We start from the raw sequence: 25507 nt of genomic DNA on the forward strand, positions 1-25507 counted from the left end.
ACTGCAGATATAGCATCTCCTGCTGGCCCTTCTGGGAAATAGCCCACCAGGTTGACACCTCTCCCCACAGTTGCAAGCTGTCCCTCCTCCTCTGTCTTTGCCTGCAGCCCCTCTTTCGCTCCAGGAGCTGCTGCGGCCTCTTCGTGACTCACCCCTCCGGCTAGGTCACTGTCGTGGTTCCCCTTCCAATTGGGGGCTGGAAAGGAAAGGAAATCTCCCAGACAGGCTCAGGCAGTTTTGCTATGCACTACCCCACTGGTGCTACTTCCACAGTGACTGGTTGGGGAACCTGGGTTCACCCTCTACTCTGGGTTCTTGCTCTGGGACCCTCTAGTCAGCAGTCAAGGTATGTTCCACCCATACCTTGCTGCATTCCTCTGAGTCCTGTCCTAACCTTCTGACTCTTCCTCCCTTCTCTGGGTCTGTCAGTTTCACTGCTCTGTCCTCCCATGGAGCAACTGCAGCCTAAGTGTGTCTGCAGTCTCCAAACACTCCTCCCTCTTCCAAGGGAGTGACTACAGCTATACCCTTTATACATGAATTTAAGGAGTACTGTTATTGCCTCTCTTCCTTATTCAGCCTTCCTGTTAAACTTTAATGGTTGTGAACTTAGACCAGTTTGATCTAGCCTTACCCACATAAACCCATGTTGTACATCTAACCTCTCATATTCACACCATTTACTTTCAGTTGGTTAATTTATTCATGGTAACCTGCATTTGTGCATTTCTCTCTTTGATGACTCAGATATTTAAACATGTAAAAGCATAAAGGTGGGCACTTCTGCTGTTGGACAATAATCTCCCTTTGAGAACTGTAAAAGGTGTAAAAATTGGCATGGTAGAAAAGGGTGTGTTGTTGAAATCCAGAATCTTTTTCACAATGTTGAAGTCTTAAGTGTATTTAAATAAACAAGAGATTCTTTGACAGAAGCAGGAAGCCTGTGAAGAAGTCAGTGGGTTAAGGGGAGCCATTAGGAAAATAAGGACATTGCTGGAAAGCTAAGTGACTCGTTGATCTTTGCTGCAGAGGATATGGGCGAGATACCTGCCTTGGAACTGCTCTTTTCTGGCAGTAAAGATGAGGTACTATCCAAGACTAAGGTGTCAGAAGAAGAGATGTTGGAACAAATTGATGATTTAAAAATCAGTAAGTCTCCAGGCTCAGATGGTACACATTCAAGAGTTCTGAAGAAGCCTAAGTATGAAGTGGCTGAGCCGCGAACAGAAATATGCAGTGTTTTACTGAAACGGCTGCTTTTCCAGAGAGTTTGAGGGTAGCAAATGTTTTACCTATGATTAAAATAAGGTCTTGAGAAGTGATCAGTGGAATTAGACCAGTGAGCTGTACATCTGTTCCTGGCAAACTGGTTAAAATAGTAATTAAAAATAGAATAGTGAACACTTGGAAGATCATCGTATCTAAATCTAACCATTACTGCTTCTGCAAAGGAAAACAGTCACACTAATCTATTACAATTCTTCAAATGTGTCAGTAAAGTAGTGATAAAGGAGATTAAGTTGACAATTTGAGACTGTCAGAAGGCATTTGAGAGGGTCCCTCACAAGAGATTGTCAAAGAAACTAAGTAGCGGAGAGAGGCAAAGTATTGTTATGGATCAAAAATTGATGAGGTGACAGGAAACAGAATAGCATCCAATGGCCAGTTCTCATGGCAAAACAGTGGGGTACCTCATGGTTCTGTACTAGGATCAGTGTTGTATATATTAAATTACTTGGAAAGGTAGTGAGCCTTGAAGTAGCAAAATTTGCAGCTAACACAATCTTATTTGGTTAGTAAAGACCAGAGAGGACTGGTGAAGAATGAGGAACATGATGGCAAATAAAGTTGTGTTGATAAGTAGAAAATAATGAAGACTGTAGGAAAAATGTACGCTATTCATACATAGGGCCGTACCAAATTCATGGTCCATTTTGGTCTATTTCATGGCCACAGGATTTTAAAAATAATAAATTTAATTATTTCAGGTATTTTAAATCTGAAATTTCAGTGTTGTAATTGTAGCGATCCTGACCTAAAAATGGAGGGGGTGGGGGGCGGTGTGTGTTGTGGTACTGCATTCAGTGCTGGGCAGCTGGAGAGCAGCAGCTGCTGGCTGGGAGCTCAGCTCTGAAGGCGGAGATGCTGCCAGCAGTAGCGCAGTAAGGATGGCATGGTATGGTATTGCCACCCTTACTTCTGCGCTGCTCCCTGCAGAGCTGGGCCCTCAAGTCAGCAGCTGCCACTCTCTGGCTGCCTAGCTGTGAAGGCAGCAGCGCAGAAGTAAGGGTGGCATGGCATGGTATTGTAACCCTTACTTCTGCACCGCTGCTGCTGGGGCGCTGCCTTCAGAGCTGGGTGCCCGACGCACAGCCATCCAGCTCTGAAGGCAGTACAGAAGTAAGGGTGGCAATACTGCGACCCCCTAAAATAACGTTGTGACTCCCCCGTAACTCCTTTTTGGGTCAGGACACCCAATTTGAGAAATGCTGGTCTCGCCCGTGAAATCTGTATAATATAGGGTAAAAGCACACAAAGGACCAGATTTCACGGGGGAAGACCAAATTTCATGGCCCGTGATGCATTTTTCATGGCACTGAATTTGGTAAGACCTATTCATACACCTTACAAGGTTCTAAATTTAACTTGGAGAAGGGACCTGGTATCATTGTAGGCAGCTCAATGAAACATCTGCCTGTTGTGGGTTTCATACACCTTTCTCTGGAGCATCTAGTACTAGCCATCATTGGAGAACAGGATACGAGACTAGATGGACTTTGGGTCTGATCTGATAATTTCTATAAATGGGCTCTTTTTAGTCATAAGAAGTTGTCTAACTTATTTTGTAGCTCAGTTGAAACACAGTGTCTCCCCTTCCTTACTTCCCTGCATGCTCTTGATTTAGAGATCCTTTCATGTCTTCCGATGAAGTGAGCAGTAGCTCACGAAAGCTTATGCTCAAATAGATTGGTTAGTCTCTAAGGTGCCACAAGTCCTCCTTTTCTTTTTGCGAATACAGACTAACACGGCTGTTACTCTGAAACCTGTCATGTCTTATAGTGCGTGGCAGCCTTGGCAGTGAATTTTCGTTTGATCAGTTTCTTGAACTCTTACATTTCAGTTTTTAAGAATTAATTGGTTCAAAATTTTTGTGCAATGTTTACAGAGAAGATGGAAACCCGATAAAAGAATGAATGTTGGTGCGGTGTAGTTCATTTCTTTGTTATATATAAGATGCCATTTCTCTTCTTACCAAGAAGGGAATAACATTAATAGAATGCTAACGTTGAGCACATACTTCTTCAGTGAATGGCCAAAGGTCAATTTAACTGCTGTGAAATTTGTGTAGCAGTACCTGTAATTTGCTACGAAACTTTGCTTTTAAAACATTTTCACAGTTTGCCAGTATATAGGTATCATTTTATAAGATTATAATCTAGAGGAAAATTATTTCCCTGCAATACAGTATTTAATATTTAAATTGCATTGCAATACATCTTACTTCCTACCATTTGAACTTTCCTCTGCTGTAATACCATTAAGTGCTGTTTTTTGTCTGATTTGTCCAGTATGTCCAACAGAACTGAAGCCTACTTTTATTTTCTTCAGGAGTCATTTTGTTCCAAATACGTTTATTCAGAGTGTTTTATTAATAAAACTATATCTGTGAAATCTTCTTGATCTGATTTCATGCCTTGCATTTCTAAGACTAAACAACTGTAACCATGTTACAGACTAATCACATCTAAACTGGAAATACTGATCATAAACTTTTTTCTTCTAGGTTGCAATAAAAATAATTGACAAAACACAATTGAACCCAACTAGTCTTCAAAAGGTAGGCTTCTTTGTTTAACTGTTCTTATCTTTCAACTGTACTACAACTTGTTTCCCTTTACCTCTTCCTTCTCTGACTCCTAAATTCACATGTTGTGGTCCCTGAAGCAACACCTACCTCGCATTTCATATAAATACACAACTGAGCTACTGCACCTTAATGCTAACTTTCCTTGTAAAAGGCCTGTTTTGGACAGTTTTGCAGTCTTGCAAGATGAGCACCTCCTTCAAATAAAGAAAACATACAAAGCTACAAACAGAGAAAATTACATGTCTTTTGCCAGTCTTACTTTGTTACGCAAATGACCTGAACTCTTAAGTAAATTGAAAAAGAGTTCATCTGGCTTCCTTTTTTTTTTTTCCTTCCACATGTGTCCAATTCAGTAAAAATGGCATCCACGAGCATCTGTTTTATCTCAGTCACTTCAATAGTCACTTTGTTAAATTTACAACTACAAAGTTTCAGTCTCTGGGCTAAAAGTCAAACGGTGTCTATGCCTCATACATAATCACCAGCAAAAAAGATTCTGCTAATTGAAATGTAATTCTTTTGATGAGTGGGGGTGGAGGAGAGAAACCATCTCACTTTCTGCCTTAGTCATATTGGCTCATCTATGCTAGCAAGAATAAGTGATAAATACTATTTTTGTCACTAAGTACACAGATACGACCTAGAGTTGTACACAGGGGGAACACCTGTTAGGCACTTTCCTGACTAAAACACTGATAGCCAAAGGCTTTTATGTATGTACTTTAATAAAAATATATGGATTTATCCTATTTTGGTAAGATATAATACCAGGAATTTGTTTTATGTGAAATCAAGCTAAATACACTAGATAACAGATATTTATTCAGATTTATACAAATGGTTAAAAGACCATATGCATAGGTGCTTTTATCTAAATTAATGGCACAAAAGCCAATGGGGAAAACGCAAGCTTTTGGGGACTGGATGGCTCAGTTAATTAAGAGATGGAGTTTTTCATTTGGCTCAGGTAAACTATGACTGTAAGTTATCATCTGATGGCTCTTTAGCTTCTCTGAAAATAGTTTCATTCAATTTTAAGTAAAAGGAACACCCATCACAAAAGCAACCACCACAGTCCACTTTTTTGGGGGCTTCAGCAGAAGTGCAGAAAAATGCAAAAATGTATAAATATACATTAAAACATTTGTGATGCAATTTGTAATTATATGTTTGTTGGCTTTATTCATATTTTGTATTTAATTATATGAGTTTTACACTGAAGTTTTAAAATATTGTTATGAAAGTGTATGTCACTTTAAATAAGAGAAGTTACTACATTGTTGGAAATCTACACATGAAAGTCAAATGATTTGTTAGTTACTCAGAGCACCTTGGAAGAAGAATTGGGGGAGAGATTGAAAGACAAACAGAGAGATAGAAAGACAAACAGAGAGATAGTGGCAGGTAATCAGGAATGTTCAGAGCAGCTTTTTTGTGAGTGGTGAAGGGGCAGCCAGAAAAAAGGGAGAGGCATGGAGCAGCTGAGGAGAAACAATAGCCATATCTTAGTGTATTTCAAAGATCTCTACTATCTGGAACTTGTACCACTACGCGGAAAGCAAACACCTTGCAGGTCACAGGATTTAACAAACCAGCAAAACCCAAGGTTAGAAATATGTACTCATTGATCCCTTTCCAGTTTTCAACCTGTTCCATCTCAATTTCAAACCATTGTTATGGCTTGATGGTTCTCATTTTCATTTTTTTTTTTATATTTACACTTCAGTTGTGTAGCTGGTTTTAGTAGTTTGGGTTAGGATTAGATTTTCTGAAATTATTGCCACCTATTTCCTTAGTATCCGAAGATCAAATGACTTGTTATTTCTTAAAAGAGAGTCTGGCAGAATAGTGTCAAAATATTGGGATGTAGATGAGATTAACATTAAAGAGATGAAGTTGCTAACCTGTTGGTTTTGGTGAAGATCTCATGTTTTAAGAGAGTGATGTGATTGAATGATTTACTCTTCCGTGATCAAGCAAAGACGATAATTTATTTCTTGCAATAACTTTTCAAAAACTTGGGGCACAAGTGTAATTGTGGAAAATACACATGCCCAACGTAAGTAGAATTTGTGCATACAGAGAACCAGTTAGACATGTACCTAATCATCCACACATGCATGCAGCTGCATGTTTAAAGGGTGATGTTTCAAAAGTTTGCTGCATGTTGTTTGAAGTTAATCTTTCAGCATCAGGGTTGTGTAGCAGAGTTTATAGCCGGCTCTGAATCAGCAACAAAGATGTGCAGTGCAGTTTGCAAAGGTGGAAGCTGTCTCAGCCTAGGAACCTTAGAAGCATAGATAAAATATTTGGTGGTGATAAGAATGGTACATAGTAGCTAAGCACTGACACTCCAGCTGTATATGAGTCATCTTTAGGTGGCAGAGCCAGTGATGGTGATGCTGGCGCCTTCCAGTCTACTAGTTTCCTCTCTCTATCCATCTCTCATCCCAAATGTTTGGGTTTTTTTGTATGGACACTTGAGATTGATTTGTGTAAAGACAACTTATTTTCTAGAACCTAATTACTATGATAATGCCTCTGCATATTTTAAATTTATTTGAATACTGTACTTCCCTGTTCTTGTAGCGTTTTCCCTGCTAGTATTGTTAGATTAATCAAATTTTTCTAAAAGCCCTCTCTTGCCCCCCAAAATATAACATGTAATTTTTTGAAAATGAGTTTCTATATTACAGAAATTCACTTTATTTTAGCTAAGATACTGTGTATCTTGTGTACATTATTAATGCAATGATTTATGATTTATAACTAGGTACTGTACTGAAAATTCCTTCCTAGTGAGGAACTTGACATAAAATTGCTAAGTCATTCTGGAAAAATACATTAATCAGTTTTCATTTTGTGTGTTTCAACTGTCTTAGAAGGAAAAATAATTACCATACTATGGTGCAAATCACTTGTTAATTTCTTTTTTTAAGTTAAGTATCCAAATATATGATGGCTGAAGAACAGTGTGTCGTTATTTGGCAGTTTACAGGCACTTTCCTTTAAGGACTTCAAAGCATTTTACAAACAGTTAATTTAAACATACGGTGTCCTTTCTGTGACAGAGTTTTATCTAAGGTACCTACCTCAAGGATAAGTGTCCGGGTCTAGAAATGTCCTGCCTGTTTATTGTAACCACTTGTCTTATGCTTAGATTGTGAGTTCTTTGGGACAGTGATAGAATTTAAGTTTTTGTACAGTGCTTAGCACAGCATGGTTCTGGTCCCTGATCGGGGCTCCTAAGCACTGCCAGAATTCAAATAACAAGCGTCTCTCACAGTGAATCAGTTCATGGTTACAGATAGAAACAGAACTCCAGCCCCCTTTTCTGATCACTAGCCAACACTTCAGTTTGCATGCATCACTTCCTATATCTGTCCGAATATAGGTTTAAAACTTAATTTAACTTTAGGAAAGTGCACAAAAGCCCTCTCCTCCTGAACTATTTCTCTTTGTGTCAAGGCTGTAAGGGTGTGCTTTTAGGCTAGCTGAATTACTGATTGTAATCTTAATTTTCTTTGTTGCTGCTTTTGTTACCTCTTGGTTTCTCAGTAAGGGTCACATGGGTTTTTAGTAATTTTTCACTGAAACTTAAAATACCTAATGCTAGCACCATTTTATTCTGCTATGTAAATAAGCTCTGAAAAATAGACAGGCTTAGTAAAAGTAGTGTGATTCTCAGTGTCTTGTTTTCCAGGTTATTGTGGGGGCCTAGGGGCACTCTGGGGCATGGTAGAGAGTCTGTATACACTTTTCTTGCCCGATGACTACTTCTGCTCAATCCCTCCAGTAACAATTTTGCTTAGTTCTTCCCCTATATCCAAGCCTGCACACTCCTTAAATTAGCAAAGGTGAACACGTGGATTTGTTTGTTAATCAAATGTGGTAACACACCTAGTTCTCTCATATTTTAGCATAGTTGCTGTTGTGCCTGCCGCTCTTATTTCTTTCTCCTCCTCTGTCTACTTCATCCGTGGTGAAACACCACTGTTATGGACCATTAGGATTATTCATGGTCAAAGATGTTTGTGCCATTCAACAGGAATGGTGCAAAGGATTTTCTTTTCCTCCATTTTGTTGGCTCTAATTTTTGTTTCTCACACCCCAACCTTTTTTTAATGTAAATTATTTTAATGTCCATTGAGTCATAGCTGCAGCTGCTACTCCCTGCAGATTACAGGACACATTTAAATAGGGAAGATACTAATTTTTTAGAATGTGCGGATAGATCTTGTTGAAGGAAACTTGCAGTAGCACTATGATGTTCTTATTTTCATCAATTCTTGTTATCTCTGACTTAATCTGCAGGATCCTCTAGGCACGGAACGGTCACTCATTTTTGTCCATTTTGTAATGTAGTGTATTTTCGACTTAGATCTTTCTTTATTAAGTTTACCATAGCCTTTTAATTCACTAGTGAAGCTGTAAAGCTACTGTTGGATTTAAAAAAAAAACCCACTTGATTGCTCCCTTTCTTGTCAAGCCAGAGCAGCTTTCACAAAATAATCAAGACTTGAGAATGCCAACCATCTGGAGTCTTGGGATGATGTGAGGGGATGTGAACGGTTTGCAGTTGATTACAACTTACTGCGCTGCCTAAAAAGATGATTTCTTGTGTCCCCTTCTCTCAAGCCTCCTGAGAATGGACATTTGCAAAATAAAAGGGAATATATGTACAATAGCATTTGTATTTCAGTGTTCTCATGGTGATGTCTATCTTATATTTAGGTTGTCAGTTAGAAGAAATGAGTGTTTATGGCATTCATAATTCAAGTTTTTGAAGGCAGTACTACATATTAAAATAACATGACCTACATGTCAGTTTTTCAGTGTAACAGAAAATAAGTGCATAAAGTGCAGAAAGAGGAGAAGGGTTAACTTTGTCTTTTTTAATTTAAGAAAACTATACATCAATAATCCAAGACTTTGCCTTAGTGTAATTTGTCATCTTGGCTAATATCAGAAAATTGGGGACTGATTATCTTATTTTGATAGTAAAAAAAATAAAACCCTAGCCTAACACTTGTGTGTATATATATAGTGTGTCAAATTTGACCATGATATAACTTCTAAAAATATTTTATAAGAAGGGCCACATGGCTTCCCATTTCCCATATAGGCAACAAAGTTCCCACTTGTGGAATTTCCGTTTAATAGTCCCATCATGGAGAGGCATGGTTTGTATGCCTCTCTCCTCTCCCCACAATGGAACTGGCAGGCAGTTGACCCCTCCTAACCCTGCATACCCCTCTGAAATCTAATTAAGCAAGGTCCTCTCCACTCATGAAAGTATAAGAGACGATAAAGGACATTTTATGTAATCAGTAAGACTCTAGAGGTGAGGCATTGCCTGAGATTCATGACCAAATAATCCCCTACTTGTCATAATGGAAGGGAAATGCGATGGATTTTGTTTGCTGTCATTCATTTTGGTAAGTAAATGTAGTGTTCATGAAAGGTATTGGATTGACATCCCAGAGGCCAAAGTTGGCTCTCTAGTCACAGAACAAATACAGCATAGGCTGTGACAAAGCAAACATCATCATCATGAATCCCTGCAACTGTGCCTCAATTCTTACTTGGAGGGACCTTCCTCTGGGACCAAGAGGGAGAGATTCTCTCTCACCTACTACCTGATTAGTGCTTGCTTGTTGGCAGTATCTGTAAAAATTGTTGTGCTTTTTGTGATGTAAATAGTTAATGTTGACCATTAACTTATTTGTGACTATCAGATAGTGACTGCTAAGCCATTCGAGAGCTATCTTGAAATAAAATCCTTTAATACACCATGGTATTGCCAGTATTTGGAATATGAAATGCTGCAGTAAGTATGACCTTCATAAGTAATAAATGTAACCTTTTAATGAAACTTATTAAAGTGAACTGGATCAGAACCAATAATCTTGAGATTAAAGCCTCAGTTTATCTCTTGAAGTATCCAGTGTCCCTTTAGAAGAACTTTTTTTAAAGCTGGCATTTTACTCCTCTTGTCTGAAAAAAGATTATTCTGTCCATTTGAAAGTGAAATATGTAGTATTCCTGTGTTTCTCACATTTACTCTACTATTTATTAGGATTAGGTATGGAACTCTAAACATTAGATATAGAACAAAATAATCAGCTTCTTAGAAAGAAATGAATGGTAATTGTTTTGTCACTAGTTTATTTGATTTCCTATTATCTTTTTTATTTCAGCTTTTCAGAGAAGTAAGAATAATGAAGATTTTAAATCATCCAAATATAGGTATTTCATGTTTTCCTAACATGTTGGTTCTGTGTAACTAGCTTTTTAGAAGACTGCTTGTTTTCGGAGTGATTGCACATGTCCATTTTGCTTTTGGTGTGTGAGAGCTCCAGTGCACAGTTGTCAGAGTTTTTTCCCTTAGTGGTACCTGGTGGGGCAGCATGAGCACCCTCTGTTGCCTCTCATACCGCAGGCAGGTATAAAGAGCTGTACCTCCCCAGGGTACAGAACAAGCTGGCAGACCACCTCAGCAGGTCGTTTCACAGCCAGGAGTTGTCTGTTCACCCGGACATCACAATTTCAATCTTCCAGAGGTGGGGCTTTCCGCAGATAGACCTATTCACCACGCAACACAACAGGAAGTGCCAGCAGGTCTGCTCCTTCCAAAATCACAGCCCAAGCTCCAACGCGGACGTGTTTCTCCTCCATTGGGGAGGTTCTCTCCTATACGCCTTTCAGACCATACCATTCGTTCACAAGGTTCTGCTCAAGATCCGGAGAGAGTAAGCTCAGGTCATATTGATAGCACCAGCCTGGCCCCATCAGCACTGGTACACATCTCTCCTAGACATGTCTGTGGAATCCTCAATCACCCTGGCGCTCATCCTGGACCTTCTGACACAAGATCACAGTCATCTTCAACATCCAAATCACAAGTCGTTTCACCTCACGGTGTGGAAACTCCATGGTTGAACCTAATGGAGCTTCCCTGTTCAGACCAGGTTAGAGAGGTCCTCCTTGGCAGCAGAAAACCCTCTGAGAGCCACATACTTGCTTTCCTCCCAAAGGTTGTGTCACAGTTTCAAATCAACCAGGACATCTTTCTCCTGGTATTCTACCCTAAGCCTCATTCCAGCAGCAGGGAGCAGAGGCTTCGCTCTCTGGATGTCTGTAGGGCACTAGCCTTTTACATCGAGAGAATGAAACCATTGAGAATCAGTCTAGTTATTCATGTCAGTGGCGGACAGAATGAAAGGTCAGCCTGTGTTGTCACAATGTATCTCGTCATGGATAGTGTCCTGTATTCATAAGTGCTACAACCTGGCAGGGTGTTCCTGCACCTCCAATCACTGAGCTCTTCACCAGGCGCAGGCTTCTTCAACAGCATTCCTGGCTCAGGTTCCCACTCAGGAAATCTGCAGGGTGGTGACATGCTCCTCCATCCGTACTTTCGCCATGCACTGTGCAATTACCCAGCAGGCCAGAGACAATGCAGCGTTCGGACGAGTAGTGCTCCAATAAGTGGAAGACTCCAACCCTGCCACCTAAACTTGGGCTTACGAGTCACCTGATTGGAATGGACATGAACAAGCACTCGAAGAAGAAAAAACAGTTACCTTCTCGTAACTGTTGTTCTTCGAGATGTGGTGTTCATGTCCATTCCAATACCCACCCTCATTCCACTCTGTCGGAGTAGCCAACAAAAAGGAACTGAGGGGGTGGCGGGTCGTCAGGGCTCTATATTGAGCACCATGAAGGCGTGACTCCAGGGGGTGTCCCAACCAACCAGAGGGAGGCTGCTTTGGGAAAGAGTCTTCTGGCTACTGTGCATGTGTGCGCGTGCGCACACCTGATTGGAATGGACATGAACAACACATCTCGAAGAACAACAGTTACAAGAAGGTTTCAGGGTAACAGCCGTGTTAGTCTGTATTCGCAAAAAGAAAAGGAGTACTTGTGGCACCTTAGAGACTAACCAATTTATTTGAGCATAAGCTTTCGTGAGCTACAGCTCGCTTCATTGGATGCATACTGGGAGTGCCACTCCCAGTATGCATCCGATGAAGCGAGCTGTAGCTCACGAAAGCTTATGCTCAAATAAATTGGTTAGTCTCTAAGGTGCCTCAAGTACTCCTTTTCTAGTTACAAGAAGGTGAGTAACTGTTTTGTTTTTTTTTTTTCTTACAAATCTTTTTCCTAAAGCCTCATGATAACAAACATAAGGAGAGATTGCATCCTCGGGATGCTAGAAGAGCTTTAGCATTTTATTCGGATCAGACGAAATCTTTCAGATCTTGGTCTCAGTTGTTTGTTGCATTTGTGGACAGAATGAGGGGCAGTCCTGTGTCCACACAAAGGATTTCATCATGGGATACCCATTTGTGTTTGCTAACGTGAAGCCGCCAGAGAGATTGTTGAGTCATTTGACTTAGTCGCAAGCAATCTCAGCAGTATTTCTTGCTAACATGCCCATATTAGACATTTGGAAAGAGGCAACGTGGACATCATGTCACATGTTTGCCTCTCACTACACTATCGGCAATCTAAAGACAATGCTAAATTTGGATGAATGGTCCTTTGATTCCTGTTGAAATAGTTTCCGAACACACCTCCAGTTGGGACTGCTTGTGAGTCATCTACAGTGGAATGGACGGGTGCAAAATCACTCCAGGAAAAAAGTTACTAATCTTTCTGTAACTGTTTTTCTTCAAGATGTGTTGCATGTGTCCATTTCCATGACCCATCCTCCTTCCCCTCTCTATCAGAGTCTTTCTAGAGTAAGGAACTGAGGAGGAGGGGTCGGGGCAGCTTGGCCTTTTATACCTGCATGCAAGGTACTTGAGGGCACTCATGCCACCTTGATGGGAACTGTTAAGGGAAAAACTCCCCAACTGTGCACTGGAGGATACACATGGCTACAGTGGAACGGACGTGCAACATATCTCAAGGAACAACAGTTATGGAAAGATTAGTTACAGGTTTTTTTGTTGGTTTGTTTTAAGTTAAAGCAGTGGTATATAAGTCTAATGAAGGTTCTGCATCATGGAGCCCACTTAAAGTGGTGATAGGGAGATAAGTGCTTTAACGTAAGGGCATTTCATTGGCTGCATAGACTTGCCTTGCCACGCTGATGCACCACTATATCTGAGAAGTGGTTTTTAAAGAGGAGAAAAAAGAATACTTATTGCCTGGGACCCCATGAATAATGTGATTATGCAGTCTCACAAAGGACTGAAAATTGCTGCATAATTGTGCTCCAGAAGCCAAGCTTTCACTTAAATAAAATTTAAAAAAACCTACTCCCATGGGAGAGGAGAAAGCACTCAGAATGTAAAATTAATTTAAAGTGATACAGTATTGTCTTCAGATTCTGTAGACAATAGTTGAGGCAACAACATACCCTGTATATAATGTATACAAATTACTGTTACCCAGTACTTTGTTTTTTGGGAGCTATGCTTAAATTAATTGATTTTTTTCACTTGACCCTAAACTGAGGGTGTTTCAAGCCAGAATTGTACATTCATAAAAGTTTGACCCAGACTGCAAACTACTAATAAAGCATTTCAGTTTTTCCATTTAGAAGCATGAAATGGAAATAATTGCTTTTGAGAAAAGTTGTTTTGATATTGTCAAGCAGCAGTAGTCTACTTTGAGAGAATTTTCCACAAAGACTAACAGAAAACTAGACTCCTATAATTGGTTGTAATCTTTTAGTAAATAACTGCTCTTTTTTCCTCTAGTGAAGTTATTTGAAGTAATTGAAACTGAAAAAACTCTCTACTTAATCATGGAGTATGCAAGTGGGGGTAAGTATTTTCCTTTTATGTGATACAAATGTAAAGAAATTGCCAAATGGTATTAAAGTTTTCTTTTGTAATACTCCTTAAAACAAGAAACAATGATTTCATGATAGTGCAACATTTCAGGTGGAATGTTAATTTTTTGGGAGGCATTTTCTTAAAGCTGTGCAATTTTTTAAGTAAGCCAAGCTTTATTGAAATCCAGAGGGAATTTTTTTCATAATTTTCATTGATCAGTCAGTCCATCATAGTGGTAATAGCAAAATAAGGATATTCACAATAGGCAGGAATTGGTATGACAGTTGGTTTCATTGATGTGGTATTTGGTAAAGTTAAGTATATATTCAGATGTAGTATTGTATGAAGTAATAGCATATAACATTCAGGTGGAAAAGTGTAGCAAATCTATTTGCCCTTGCATTTTAAATAACCAGTACTTCAACATTGCACTTCTTGTTTTTGAATGTTGGTGACATATGGACTATCCTGATTAAAGTGGCCCTTTTAAATTAAAGTAAGATCCGCAGTTACCAAAATCTTCTGGACTCTTCATTCTGACAGCCACATGGGCCTCTTCACCTTGAATGGTCCCTTGAAAAATTTAACTACTTGTGCTAAACAATCTGTTCCACCTTGTATTTAGCTGTGACGCTGAATACGTTTCCCAAACCTGAAGAGCTGTGAAAGCTCAAAAAATTGTCTCTCACCAACAGAAGTTGGTCCAATAAGATATTATCTCACCCACCTTGTCTCTGTAACCCCCTCTTTAAGTTCCTCCACTGACTCCCCCTTTTGAATAATTAATTCCGAATTTTTGAGCAAATGTGAACATTTTATCAGTGTTTTCCGCTGTTTGTAACTATAGCTAGAATCAAGGCATTTACTCTTCTGGATAGCTAAAAATGGTTAAACTTCAAAATCAGCTGGTGGGAATCGCACAAATATTTGAGGCATATCTTCAGTTTTGCTGGGGAGACATAGAGGTTTGTCCTCTGAAACAGAAGAGCAGAGTTTCACCATTGGGTCCCACTGCATATGTGCAGCATATCTGGGATATCGTGATGTGGTTGCTAATATAAACTGTTTCAGAGTAACAGCCGTGTTAGTCTGTATTCGCAAAAAGAAAAGGAGTACTTGTGGCACCTTAGAGACTAACCAATTTATTTGAGCATAAGCTTTCGTGAGCTACAGCTCACTTTATCGGATGCATACTGTGGAAACTGCAGAAGACATTATATACACAGAGACCATGAAACAATACCTCCTCCCACCCCACTCTTCTGCTGGTAATAGCTTATCCAAAGTGACCACTCTCCTTACAATGTGCATGATAATCAAGGTGGGCCATTTCCAGCACAAATCCAAGTTTAACCAGAATGTCTGAGGGGGAGGGGGCTTAGGAAAAAACAAGGAGAAATAGGCTACCTTGCATAATGACTTAGCCACTCCCAGTCTCTATTTAAGCCTAAATTAATAGTCTCCAATTTGCAAATGAATTCCAATTCAGCAGTTTCTTGCTGGAGTCTGGATTTGAAGTTTTTTTGTTGTAAGATAGCGACCTTCATGTCTGTAATTGCGTGACCAGAGAGATTGAAGTGTTCTCCGACTGGTTTATGAATGTTATAATTCTTGACGTCTGATTTGTGTCCATTTATTCTTTTGTGTAGAGACTGTCCAGGTTGACCAATGTACATGGCAGAGGGGCATTGCTGGCACATGATGGCATATATCACATTGGTGGATGTGCGGATGAACGAGCCTCTGATAGTGTGGCTGATGTTATTAGGCCCTGTGATGGTGTCCCCTGAATAGATATGTGGGCACAGTTGGCAACGGGCTTTGTTGCAAGGATAGGTTCCTGGGTTAGTGGTTCTGTTGTGTGGTATGTGGTTGTTGGTGAGTATTTGCTTCAGGTTGGGGGGCTGTCTGTAGGCAAGGACTGGCCTGTCTCCCAAGATTTGTGAGAGTGTTGGGTCATCCTTCAGGATAGGTTGTAGGTCCTTAATAATGCGTTGGAGGGGTTTTAGTTGGGGGCTGAAGGTGACGGCTAGTGGCGTTCTGTTATTTTCTTTGTTAGGCCTGTCCTGTAGTAGGTGACTTCTGGGAACTCTTCTGGCTCTATCAGTCTGTTTCTTCACTTCCGCAGGTGGGTATTGTAGTTGTAAGAATGCTTGATAGAGATCTTGTAGGCGTTTGTCTCTGTCTGAGGGGTTGGAGCAAGTGAGGTTGTATCGCAGAGCTTGGCTGTAGACGGTGGATCGTGTGGTGTGGTCAGGGTGAAAGATGGAGGCATGTAGGTAGGAATAGCGGTCAGTAGGTTTCCGGTATAAGGTGGTGGTTATGTGACCATTGTTTATTAGCACTGTAGTGTCCAGGAAGTGGATCTCTTGAGTGGACTGGACCAGCTGAGGTTGATGGTGGGATGGAAATTGTTGAAATCATGGTGGAATTCCTCAAGGGCTTCTTTTCCATGGGTCCAGATGATGAAGATGTCATCAATGTAGCGCAAGTAGAGTAGGGGCTTTAGGGGACGAGAGCTGAGGAAGCGTTGTTCTAAATCAGCCATAAAAATGTTGGCATACTGTGGGGCCATGCGGGTACCCATAGCAGTGCCGCTGATCTGAAGGTATACATTGTCCCCAAATGTAAAATAGTTATGGGTAAGGACAAAGTCACAAAGTTCAGCCACCAGGTTAGCCGTGACATTATCGGGGATAGTGTTCTTGACGGCTTGTAGTCCATCTTTGTGTGGAATGTTGGTGTAGAGGGCTTCTACATCCATAGTGGCCAGGATGGTGTTATCAGGAAGATCACCGATGGATTGTAGTTTCCTCAGGAAGTCAGTGGTGTCTCGAAGGTAGCTGGGAGTGCTGGTAGCGTAGGGCCTGAGGAGGGAGTCTACATAGCCAGACAGTCCTGCTGTCAGGGTGCCAATGCCCGAGATGATGGGGCGCCCAGGATTTCCAGGTTTATGGTTCTTGGGTAGTAGATAGAATATCCCAGGTCGGGGTTCCAGGGGTGTGTCTGTGCGGATTTGATCTTGTGCTTTTTCAGGAAGTTTCTTGAGCAAATGCTGTAGTTGCTTTTGGTAACTCTCAGTGGGATCATAGGGTAATGGCTTGTAGAAAGTGGTGCTGGAGAGCTGCCGAGCAGCCTCTTGTTCGTATTCTGACCTATTCATGATGACAACAGCACCTCCTTTGTCAGCCTTTTTGATTATGATGTCAGAGTTGTTTCTGAGGCTGTGGATGGCATTGTGTTCTCCACGGCTGAGGTTATGGGGCAAGTGATGCTGCTTTTCCACAATTTCAGCCCATGCACGTCGGCGGAAGCACTCTATGTAGAAGTCCAGTCTGCTGTTTCGACCTTCAGGAGGAGTCCACCTAGAATCCTTCTTTTTGTAATGTTGGTAGGGAGGCCTCTGTGGATTAGTATGTTGTTCAGAGGTATTTTGGAAATATTCCTTGAGTCGGAGACATCGAAAATGGTCACATAAACACCACCCTATACCGGAAACCTACTGACTGCTATTCCTACCTACATGCCTCCAGCTTTCACCCTGACCACACCACACGATCCATCGTCTACAGCCAAGCTCTGCGATACAACCGCATTTGCTCCAACCCCTCAGACAGAGACAAACGCCTACAAGATCTCTATCAAGCATTCTTACAACTACAATACCCACCTGCGGAAGTGAAGAAACAGACTGATAGAGCCAGAAGAGTTCCCAGAAGTCACCTACTACAGGACAGGCCTAACAAAGAAAATAACAGAACGCCACTAGCCGTCACCTTCAGCCCCTAACTAAAACCCCTCCAACGCATTATTAAGGATCTACAACCTATCCTGAAGGATGACCCAACACTCTCACAAATCTTGGGAGACAGGCCAGTCCTTGCCTACAGACAGCCCCCCAACCGGAAGCAAATACTCACCAACAACCACATACCACACAACAGAACCACTAACCCAGGAACCTATCCTTGCAACAAAGCCCGTTGCCAACTGTGCCCACATATCTATTCAGGGGACACCATCACAGGGCCTAATAACATCAGCCACACTATCAGAGGCTCGTTCACCCGCACATCCACCAATGTGATATATGCCATCATGTGCCAGCAATGCCCCTCTGCCATGTACATTGGTCAACCTGGACAGTCTCTACGCAAAAGAATAAATGGACTCAAATCAGATGTCAAGAATTATAACATTCATAAACCAGTCGGAGAACACTTCAATCTCTCTGGTCACGCAATTACAGACATGAAGGTCGCTATCTTACAACAAAAAAACTTCAAATCCAGACTCCAGCAAGAAACTGCTGAATTGGAATTCATTTGCAAATTGGAGACTATTAATTTAGGCTTAAATAGAGACTGGGAGTGGCTAAGTCATTATGCAAGGTAGCCTATTTCCCCTTGTTTTTTCCTAAGCCACCTCCCCCTCAGACATTCTGGTTAAACTTGGATTTGTGCTGGAAATGGCCCACCTTGATCATCATGCACATTGTAAGGAGAGTGGTCGCTTTGGATGAGCTATTACCAGCAGGAGAGTGAGTTTGTGTGTGGCGGGGGGTTGTGGGGGGTGAGAGAACCTGGATTTGTGCTGGAAATGGCCCACCTTGATTATCATACACATTGTAAGGAGAGGTTTCAGAGTAACAGCCGTGTTAGTCTGTATTCGCAAAAAGAAAAGGAGTACTTGTGGCACCTTAGAGACTAACCAATTTATTTGAGCATAAGCTTTTGTGAGCATCCGATGAAGTGAGCTGTAGCTCACGAAAGCTTATGCTCAAATAAATTGGTTAGTCTCTAAGGTGCCACAAGTACTCCTTTTCTTTTTGCGAATATAAACTGTGTTCTAGCTGTTATATTTGAATTCCTAGGCTCCATAGATGCATAACTAGTTTTCTAGTTGTCTAACTGGGACTAATGGTAGGGAAGGGCATAAGAACGGCCAAACTGGGTCAGACCAATGGTCCATCTAACCCAGTATCCTGTCTTCTGATAGTAGACAGTGCCAGATACTTCATAGGGAGTGAACTTCTAAGTGACCTTCCTTAGAAGTTTTTAAGGTCAGGCTTGACAAAGCCCTGGCTGGGATGATTTAATTGGGGATTGGTCCTGCTTTTGAGCAGGGGGTTGGACTAGATGACCTCCTGAGGTCCCTTCCAACCCTGATATTCTATGATTCTATGAACAGAACAGGATAGTTTATCAAGTGACCTATTCTCAAGTCCCAGCTTCTATCAGTCAGAAGTTTAGAGATTCCCAGAGCATGGAGTTGCATCCCTGACTATCTTGGTTAATGGCCATTGATGGACCTATCCTCCATTAACTTATCTGCTTCTTTTTTTAACCCAGTTACATTTTTGGGTTTTGCAACATCCCTGGCCCTGAGTTCCACAGGTTGACTGCGCGTTGTGTGAGGAAGCACTTCCTTATGTTTGTTAAACCTGCTGTCTGTTAATTTAATTGGATGATCCCTAGTTCATGTGTTATCTGAAGGGGGTAAATAACCCCTTCCTTATTCACTTTCTCCACCTCATTCATGATTTTATGAACTTCTATCATATCTCCCCTCAGTCTAAGCTGAACAGTTCATCTTTTTAATCTTTTCTCATATGGAAGCTGTTCCATACCACTAATCATTTTTGTTGCCCTATTTGGTACTTTTTCCAATACCAAAATATATATATATTTTTTGAGATGGGACACACTGTATGCAGTATCTATCCCTTTCGTAATGGTTCCTAACCTTGTTAGCTTTTTTGACCTCTGCACATTGAGCATGCTAGTGTGTGTGCACCTCTCCCTTCTTCGATAGTTTTTGACTTAAAAGTAAGGTCATACTGCCATCTAGTGACTGGCTTGCAGAGGATAGAAGGCCTAAAACTACTACAGATAACTGAGGGCATGTCTACGCTACAAACTTAAATCGATCTATGTTAGCTCAACTTATACCTACCGTTGTAATTACTGCTGTGGTTCATGTCCGCACTAACTTCCTTCTGTTGGTGGTGCGCATCCTCAAAAGGAGTACTTCCACTGAGTTAAGAGGCACAGTGTGGAGGACTGAGAGGATGGGCTCTCAGCTCCGCATGCAGCTTTCCCCTCTGTCCCCCCTAGGCTCTTGGCTACCTGCTCCCTGCCAGGAGCCCAGCTGCGCCCTCAGGCTCTTGGCTACCTGACTACTGGGCTCCCAGTGGGGAGCCAGGAGCCCAGGCAGTAGTGCTACTGAGAGCAGAGAGCCGGGGGCAGCTGGGCTCTAGCTGGAGCCCTCCATCTGCCCTAGGGTGACAGCCCAAGCTGTAAGTCCGGCTTTCTTGTCAATTTCACAGTTCCAACAGGGAGCTGTGAAATTGACAAGAATGACAGCTAACAGCGGATGTAAGTAACCTGCAGTGTCTACACGGGCACTGCGTTGCCCTAACTACACCAGTGTAAGTCCTACACCTCTCATGGAGGTGGAATTATTATGTCGGTGTATTAGGACACTTACATCCATAGGAGCAAGGCTGTAGCGTAGACACACTGACATAATTAGGTCAACGTAAGCTGCCTTACATCAGCCTAATTCTGTAGTGTAGACCAGGCCTGAGACGCTCCTTTTAGCTGAAATGAGAGACCTGTGTGTTTGGCACAGAAGCCATTAGTACTATTATATACTTATGGAATATGCTACATGAAAATATAATAGCAGATGACTGTGCCCCAATATGGATTCCATTCCGAAAATTCCCCTTTATCTACATTTTAGTCATCTGTCTCAACTTAAGTTAAATATTCAGTAACTCCCTCGGTTATTTGAACTACTGTTTTTCTCTGCTTTTTATATTCCTGAAACATTTCCGATAAACAGGGTTGGAATTTTTCTTTGTCTGATCCCCTGCATTTCTATGAATTTTTATTTACTAATACTTTAAAAAGAAATAGCTGTAAGATATATTTCAGGGAGTTATCACTGACTGTTGTATTTTAACTGCTACTCTGGAAATCAAAAAAAATCTGTTCAGAAGATGCAAACTTATCAAACCATTCCCGCAGACTCCTTTTGTCAGATGTTGTATTCTTTATTGTAGTGTCTGTTGTGCATTCTGTACTTAAATCAGTTTGAGTTGATTCCAGGTTGTGACTTTTTCAAAATTAAAAGTACTTTTAATTATATATTTTTCCTTTTTTGAAGTCATAATGTGAAAAATGTTCTCTAACTTATCTGAGAGTATATAAATATTAAAATAGTGATTTGATCTTTGAACTCCTAAAATCTTAGATTATTTAAATGAAATGATTTATTTGTACTTAAAGACCTAATTATGTATGTGGAAGCATTACCTCTTCCATATCTAATGCTTACAGTTTTTCAGTAGAAAAACATTTAAGTCACACTGTGACAAACAAGTCGATATTTCACTGGATAGATAGCAACATTTAAAAACTAGTCAAGGAGGCTAGTTATAAAATGCCAGACATTAATTGACTGTTTAAAAATGCAGCCCTTTTCAATTTTTCTTCAGTACTATGTCCTTCAAATGTCCCTTGACATGTTGCATTGTTTCTTTCACATTTTGGAAGTCTTCCAAGGACCTGTTATGCCAGGATGCTTTTCTTCAATGTCTTATATATGATGATTAAATTCTGGCTTCCTTCATCACATCAGTCTGGATGGTTTTTATAATAAAGATCCCATTTTATTTCAACCACAGGTTGAAACAGGGATTTGCATCATTGTAATATAATTTTTGTACACTTAGATTAACTATATTATAACACTCTGAGGCTACAACCATATTTACAAGATCCTTTAAACATTTTTGTACTGTAGATGAGGCTTATGACAGTCTATCTCTGTGATACAGCAGATATTTTTCTAATGGAAATCTGAAAGGAATTCAGGACTTTTTTTTTGTAAAGAAAGGCATGCTGCTCATTTTCTACCATAAATGATTGAAAACAAATATTTTGCTTACATTCGGTCACCCAGCTAGTTCTTTTTAAAGTTTTTCTTTTCTCAGTGAAATTATGACATCATAGTAAATCACTCTTCTGGGCTCTTGCTATGAACCTTTTGCAAAAATAAAAAGTTAGTCCCTGTTATGATTGTTTATTCATGTGAAAAATCATTCTAACTGAAATCTCAAATTTAGCTCAAATTTCTGACATTTATGTAGCTCATACAATATATGTTACTCTTACATTTACGAAACTAACCCTAGATTTTGAAATTAACTAGCTAGTATTTTAAAATATTCAACAGTTCTCATTTAATCTTTGATATGTTTCAATTGCAGGTGAAGTATTTGACTATCTTGTTGCACATGGAAGAATGAAGGAAAAGGAAGCAAGAGCTAAATTTAGACAGGTATGTATGATAGACTAACAGCTCTTAAATCCTCAACTTTAGCATTAAAAAACAGTTGACAGTGAGCTTTCCCATGGGTGCTTTCAAGCACGCTCTGTTGCTGACTTTTTGTTGCATTAAATAACAGCAAAACTAGTAGATTCCTGTAAAAAGTGAATCTAGAGTGCTAAATTATATATGACAATTAAGGACAGGGATGTCAGCAGTACAGCATGTGATGTTTAGTCCAGTTCATGTGCCAGAAAACATGACATAAATGACATCATAAACAATAATGAATATGGATAATAAACTGAAAACTTATTTGCAAATGTACTGTTATTCCCCAGTCTTTATTTTCCTTACCAGCTTTTGTTGATGATCTATTCCATGGCATACCATCTGTGGACAGTGATCTAAGAAGAAAGATCAGGAGTTAACTTCATTTTAAAAATCTGATAGCACAGAGGGAACAAGCACAGCTGTTGAAGAAAATCATATAATTTTACATACAATCTAATGTTTCAATTATGTTAAGGACATTTTGCATGAAGTAAATCTCGTAACATAAATGGACACCTTTATGCTTGTCTGTTCTGTCTTGAATAGAATAGTGTGTCCACCATTAGTTATTTGGGAAATAGTGGAAAAGTAGGAATAACTCGCTTATTCCCTGTATCTAATATTTGAATGTGTGTAATATGTTTCTGTGGAAATGTACTGTGCAGAGAAGTTTAACTGATACAAACAGTAACCTCACTAAAGTAAATGTGACAGTCGCAATAAACACTAATAGGAAAAAAGGGCAGTATTATTTAGGACAGCTTCCATTATAAGGAGGCAAAAATAAAATCAATAAAAGAAAGCACTATTTCTCTTTTCATTTGAATCCTCCCTAAGTCTTGCAGTATCCTCCTTAATCTTTTGCAAGATCCAGCTGGCAGACATCACATCCCAGAAGATATTCTTTGAGTAGTGTGCAGATTGACAGGCATTAAGAGCCATTTCTGCCACTCATTCACAAAACCCTGGCGTGTATTGTTTTTGTTTAACAGGCTGTATTCCAGGTTCCTATGCTTAAATTCAGGAAGACAGAAAAATCTCCCCTTCAAATTCAGAGTTTTTGTGTGTGTTGCTTTTGCCCTCTGTCCCTTACAGTCTCAATGATATTAGCTTCTGGAGTTGTCATTCCCATCTCAGATATTGGGCTGTACCATTTTTTTAAATCCGAAAGGTTATCCTTCAAATGCAAACCCAGTAATTTAAATAAAGTTTTTCTAAGATTCAAAAGGATCAGGGAATTTTCTACCCACTGGCGTGCCTAATACTAATTTTCAGCGGTCAAATCTGCTTCACCAGTATGTTCACTCTTCCCCATGGCTATTGTTCTTAATCAGGAGATTTTTTTTTTCAAATGTCCTGTCACAGTACTTACATGTTTTATTACTTCATCTACAATGTTGTGTACAGTTGATCCTTCAATCCCAGTTATTTTATTCAAGTCCACTGACTTCTCTGAAAGGGAATTTGAACCAAGCCACTCTTTCCCCAAAGAGTTTATAAAACAGAGGTCACTGAACTCCAGTTCTAGAAACCTGTCTCATAGTATTTAAAAAAAACCTGAAGGTATACAGCAACTTTTAGAATGTTCTACTAATCATATAGTCCTTTTGAGTGAGCATTTTCCATCATGGCACTGTCATTTGGGGGCACAGGATAATAAGAGCAATATTTTGGTACATGCTCAATTTCCTTGCTGTCATCCAGGTTTTTCTTCTACTTTGAAAAAGTGTGGCCATGGCTGATTATGCTGCAGTAAATAGCTTATGTATTATGCATAGAACGCATGTTTAACAGGTGAAGTATGAAAGTGTGCAAATGCCAAAAATATAACCATGCTCTGCTGCTGTCCATTTTAAGCTGCTTTTGTGCCTCAGAGAGCAAATATTTGCACTTTAAAGATGTTTTGGATTCTTCATACAATTTACTTCCCCTTGTCCTACCCTCAGGCCTCTGGGTTGATAGTCTGCTCTGATCATCCTTCCTCAGCAGAAAAATTCTCCAATGTGTGAGATGTATGAATAAAAATTAATGAAAAAACAAGGAACCCAAGTTTGTGCCTTTTGGGAAACGAGCAAATTAGGTAATTGATGCCCCCGGACTACTCCTCGCCTGCATTAGTTTGTTAGAAAGTAGCTTTCGTTAATCTTTCTGCCTCTTCTCTGAGAAACTCTAGAAGCAGGGCTGTTTGTTAATATTCTTCTTTGAGTGCTTGTTCATGTCAATTCCAGTTAGGAGTGTGCGCGCCACGTACACAGTCGTCGGAAACTTTTCCCTTAGCTCCCATCGGGTCAGCTGTGAAGCCCCCTGGAGTAGCGCCTTCATGGTGGTGGATATAGGACTCTGCCGACTCTGCACCTCCTCAGTTCCTTCTTACCACCAGTGACGGTCATTGGATCTGCGATCTCTTGCCTAGCAAGCGCTTCCCTTAGCATTCTTTACATAGCGAGGTTAGTTTAGTTTAGTTGTAGTTATTGTTAGTACATAGTGTGTATATATAGTAAGGTTTGGGAGCAGGGTTTCCCCAATCCCAACGCCCCCAACTCTTGGGCACCGGGGCGTGCCGCAAGCCCAAAGCTTTAAACCCTGCAGAACCTGCAGTAAGCCTATGCCAATGTGTGGCCTCCATGACTCGTTTCTGAAGCATCTGGGGGAGGCACACAAGGCAGAAAGGTGCAAGATATGCAGGGCTTTGCGCCCCAGGACAAAAAAGGAGCGAGATTTCCAACTTTGGCAATTGCTCATGGAATCCGCTCTTCGTCCTCAGTCTGCTGTGGACCACCAGGACCCAGCACTGAGCGCATCCATACGGAGCATCAGTACGTGACAGAATGCCAAGGAAGGACTCTAGTCTGAGACCCTCGTAACTGGCACTCTCCGGCACCACATGCTGAGGAGACAACCCAGCATCCCTCGCATTCACCGGTGCCATACAAGCGGTATAGAAAAGCCGACAGGGGGCGGTCCCCAGTGCTGAAAGCAGCTGGACCCGCAGGCGCTGCACCGGTGCGTCCCTTGAAGGAGCATCCGGCACCCAAGCAGCAAGAGTTGGCACCGTTGACTTCAGTTTGCCTGAGGTGAATGTCTAGTCCGGAGTCCAGCAACTCCTCAGATGGGCAGCGCCAGGTGGAGGAGTTGGAGCTACCCTCCACCCTGGACATTTTTGCAGCTGCCAGAGATTTAATTGCCATGACGGCTCCTCAGCCCCCGGTGGTCAGAGATGAGCTCTGGTGCTGTCTAGAGACAAGCAGACCATGATGCAGCACTCACCCTCTCTTGTCAGGCACCGTTTGCCTCGGCCCCCACTCCAGATCATCATCTCCAAGGCACCGCTCTTCTGCTCTGGATTCTGTGCGGGGTTCCCCAGCATCAGCAGGATGTTGCTCCCCTTCCCTGGCACAGAGGATGGCGCGGCACCTATCCCCGGATCCGAGAGAGGACGGCACCAGATTCCTGGCAC

The 25507-nt window shown here is 40.9% G+C and overlaps 1 protein-coding gene across 5 annotated transcripts in view; it reads left to right on the forward strand.

Annotated features, from left to right (window-relative positions):
• The window catches only part of MARK3 (microtubule affinity regulating kinase 3), a 112616-nt gene that overhangs the window by 31733 nt on the left and 55376 nt on the right, over nucleotides 1-25507 (forward strand). For all 5 annotated transcript variants that reach the window (XM_077819426.1, XM_077819424.1, XM_077819425.1 and 2 more), the window contains 4 exons: nucleotides 3785-3838; nucleotides 10069-10117; nucleotides 13582-13647; nucleotides 21938-22008. In XM_077819426.1, the coding sequence (XP_077675552.1) occupies nucleotides 3785-3838; nucleotides 10069-10117; nucleotides 13582-13647; nucleotides 21938-22008 (240 nt within the window). The remainder of the gene's footprint in view (nucleotides 1-3784; nucleotides 3839-10068; nucleotides 10118-13581; nucleotides 13648-21937; nucleotides 22009-25507) is intronic.

Source organism: Eretmochelys imbricata, chromosome 6 (assembly GCF_965152235.1).
Source record: "Eretmochelys imbricata isolate rEreImb1 chromosome 6, rEreImb1.hap1, whole genome shotgun sequence".
Taxonomy (NCBI): domain Eukaryota; kingdom Metazoa; phylum Chordata; order Testudines; family Cheloniidae; genus Eretmochelys; species Eretmochelys imbricata.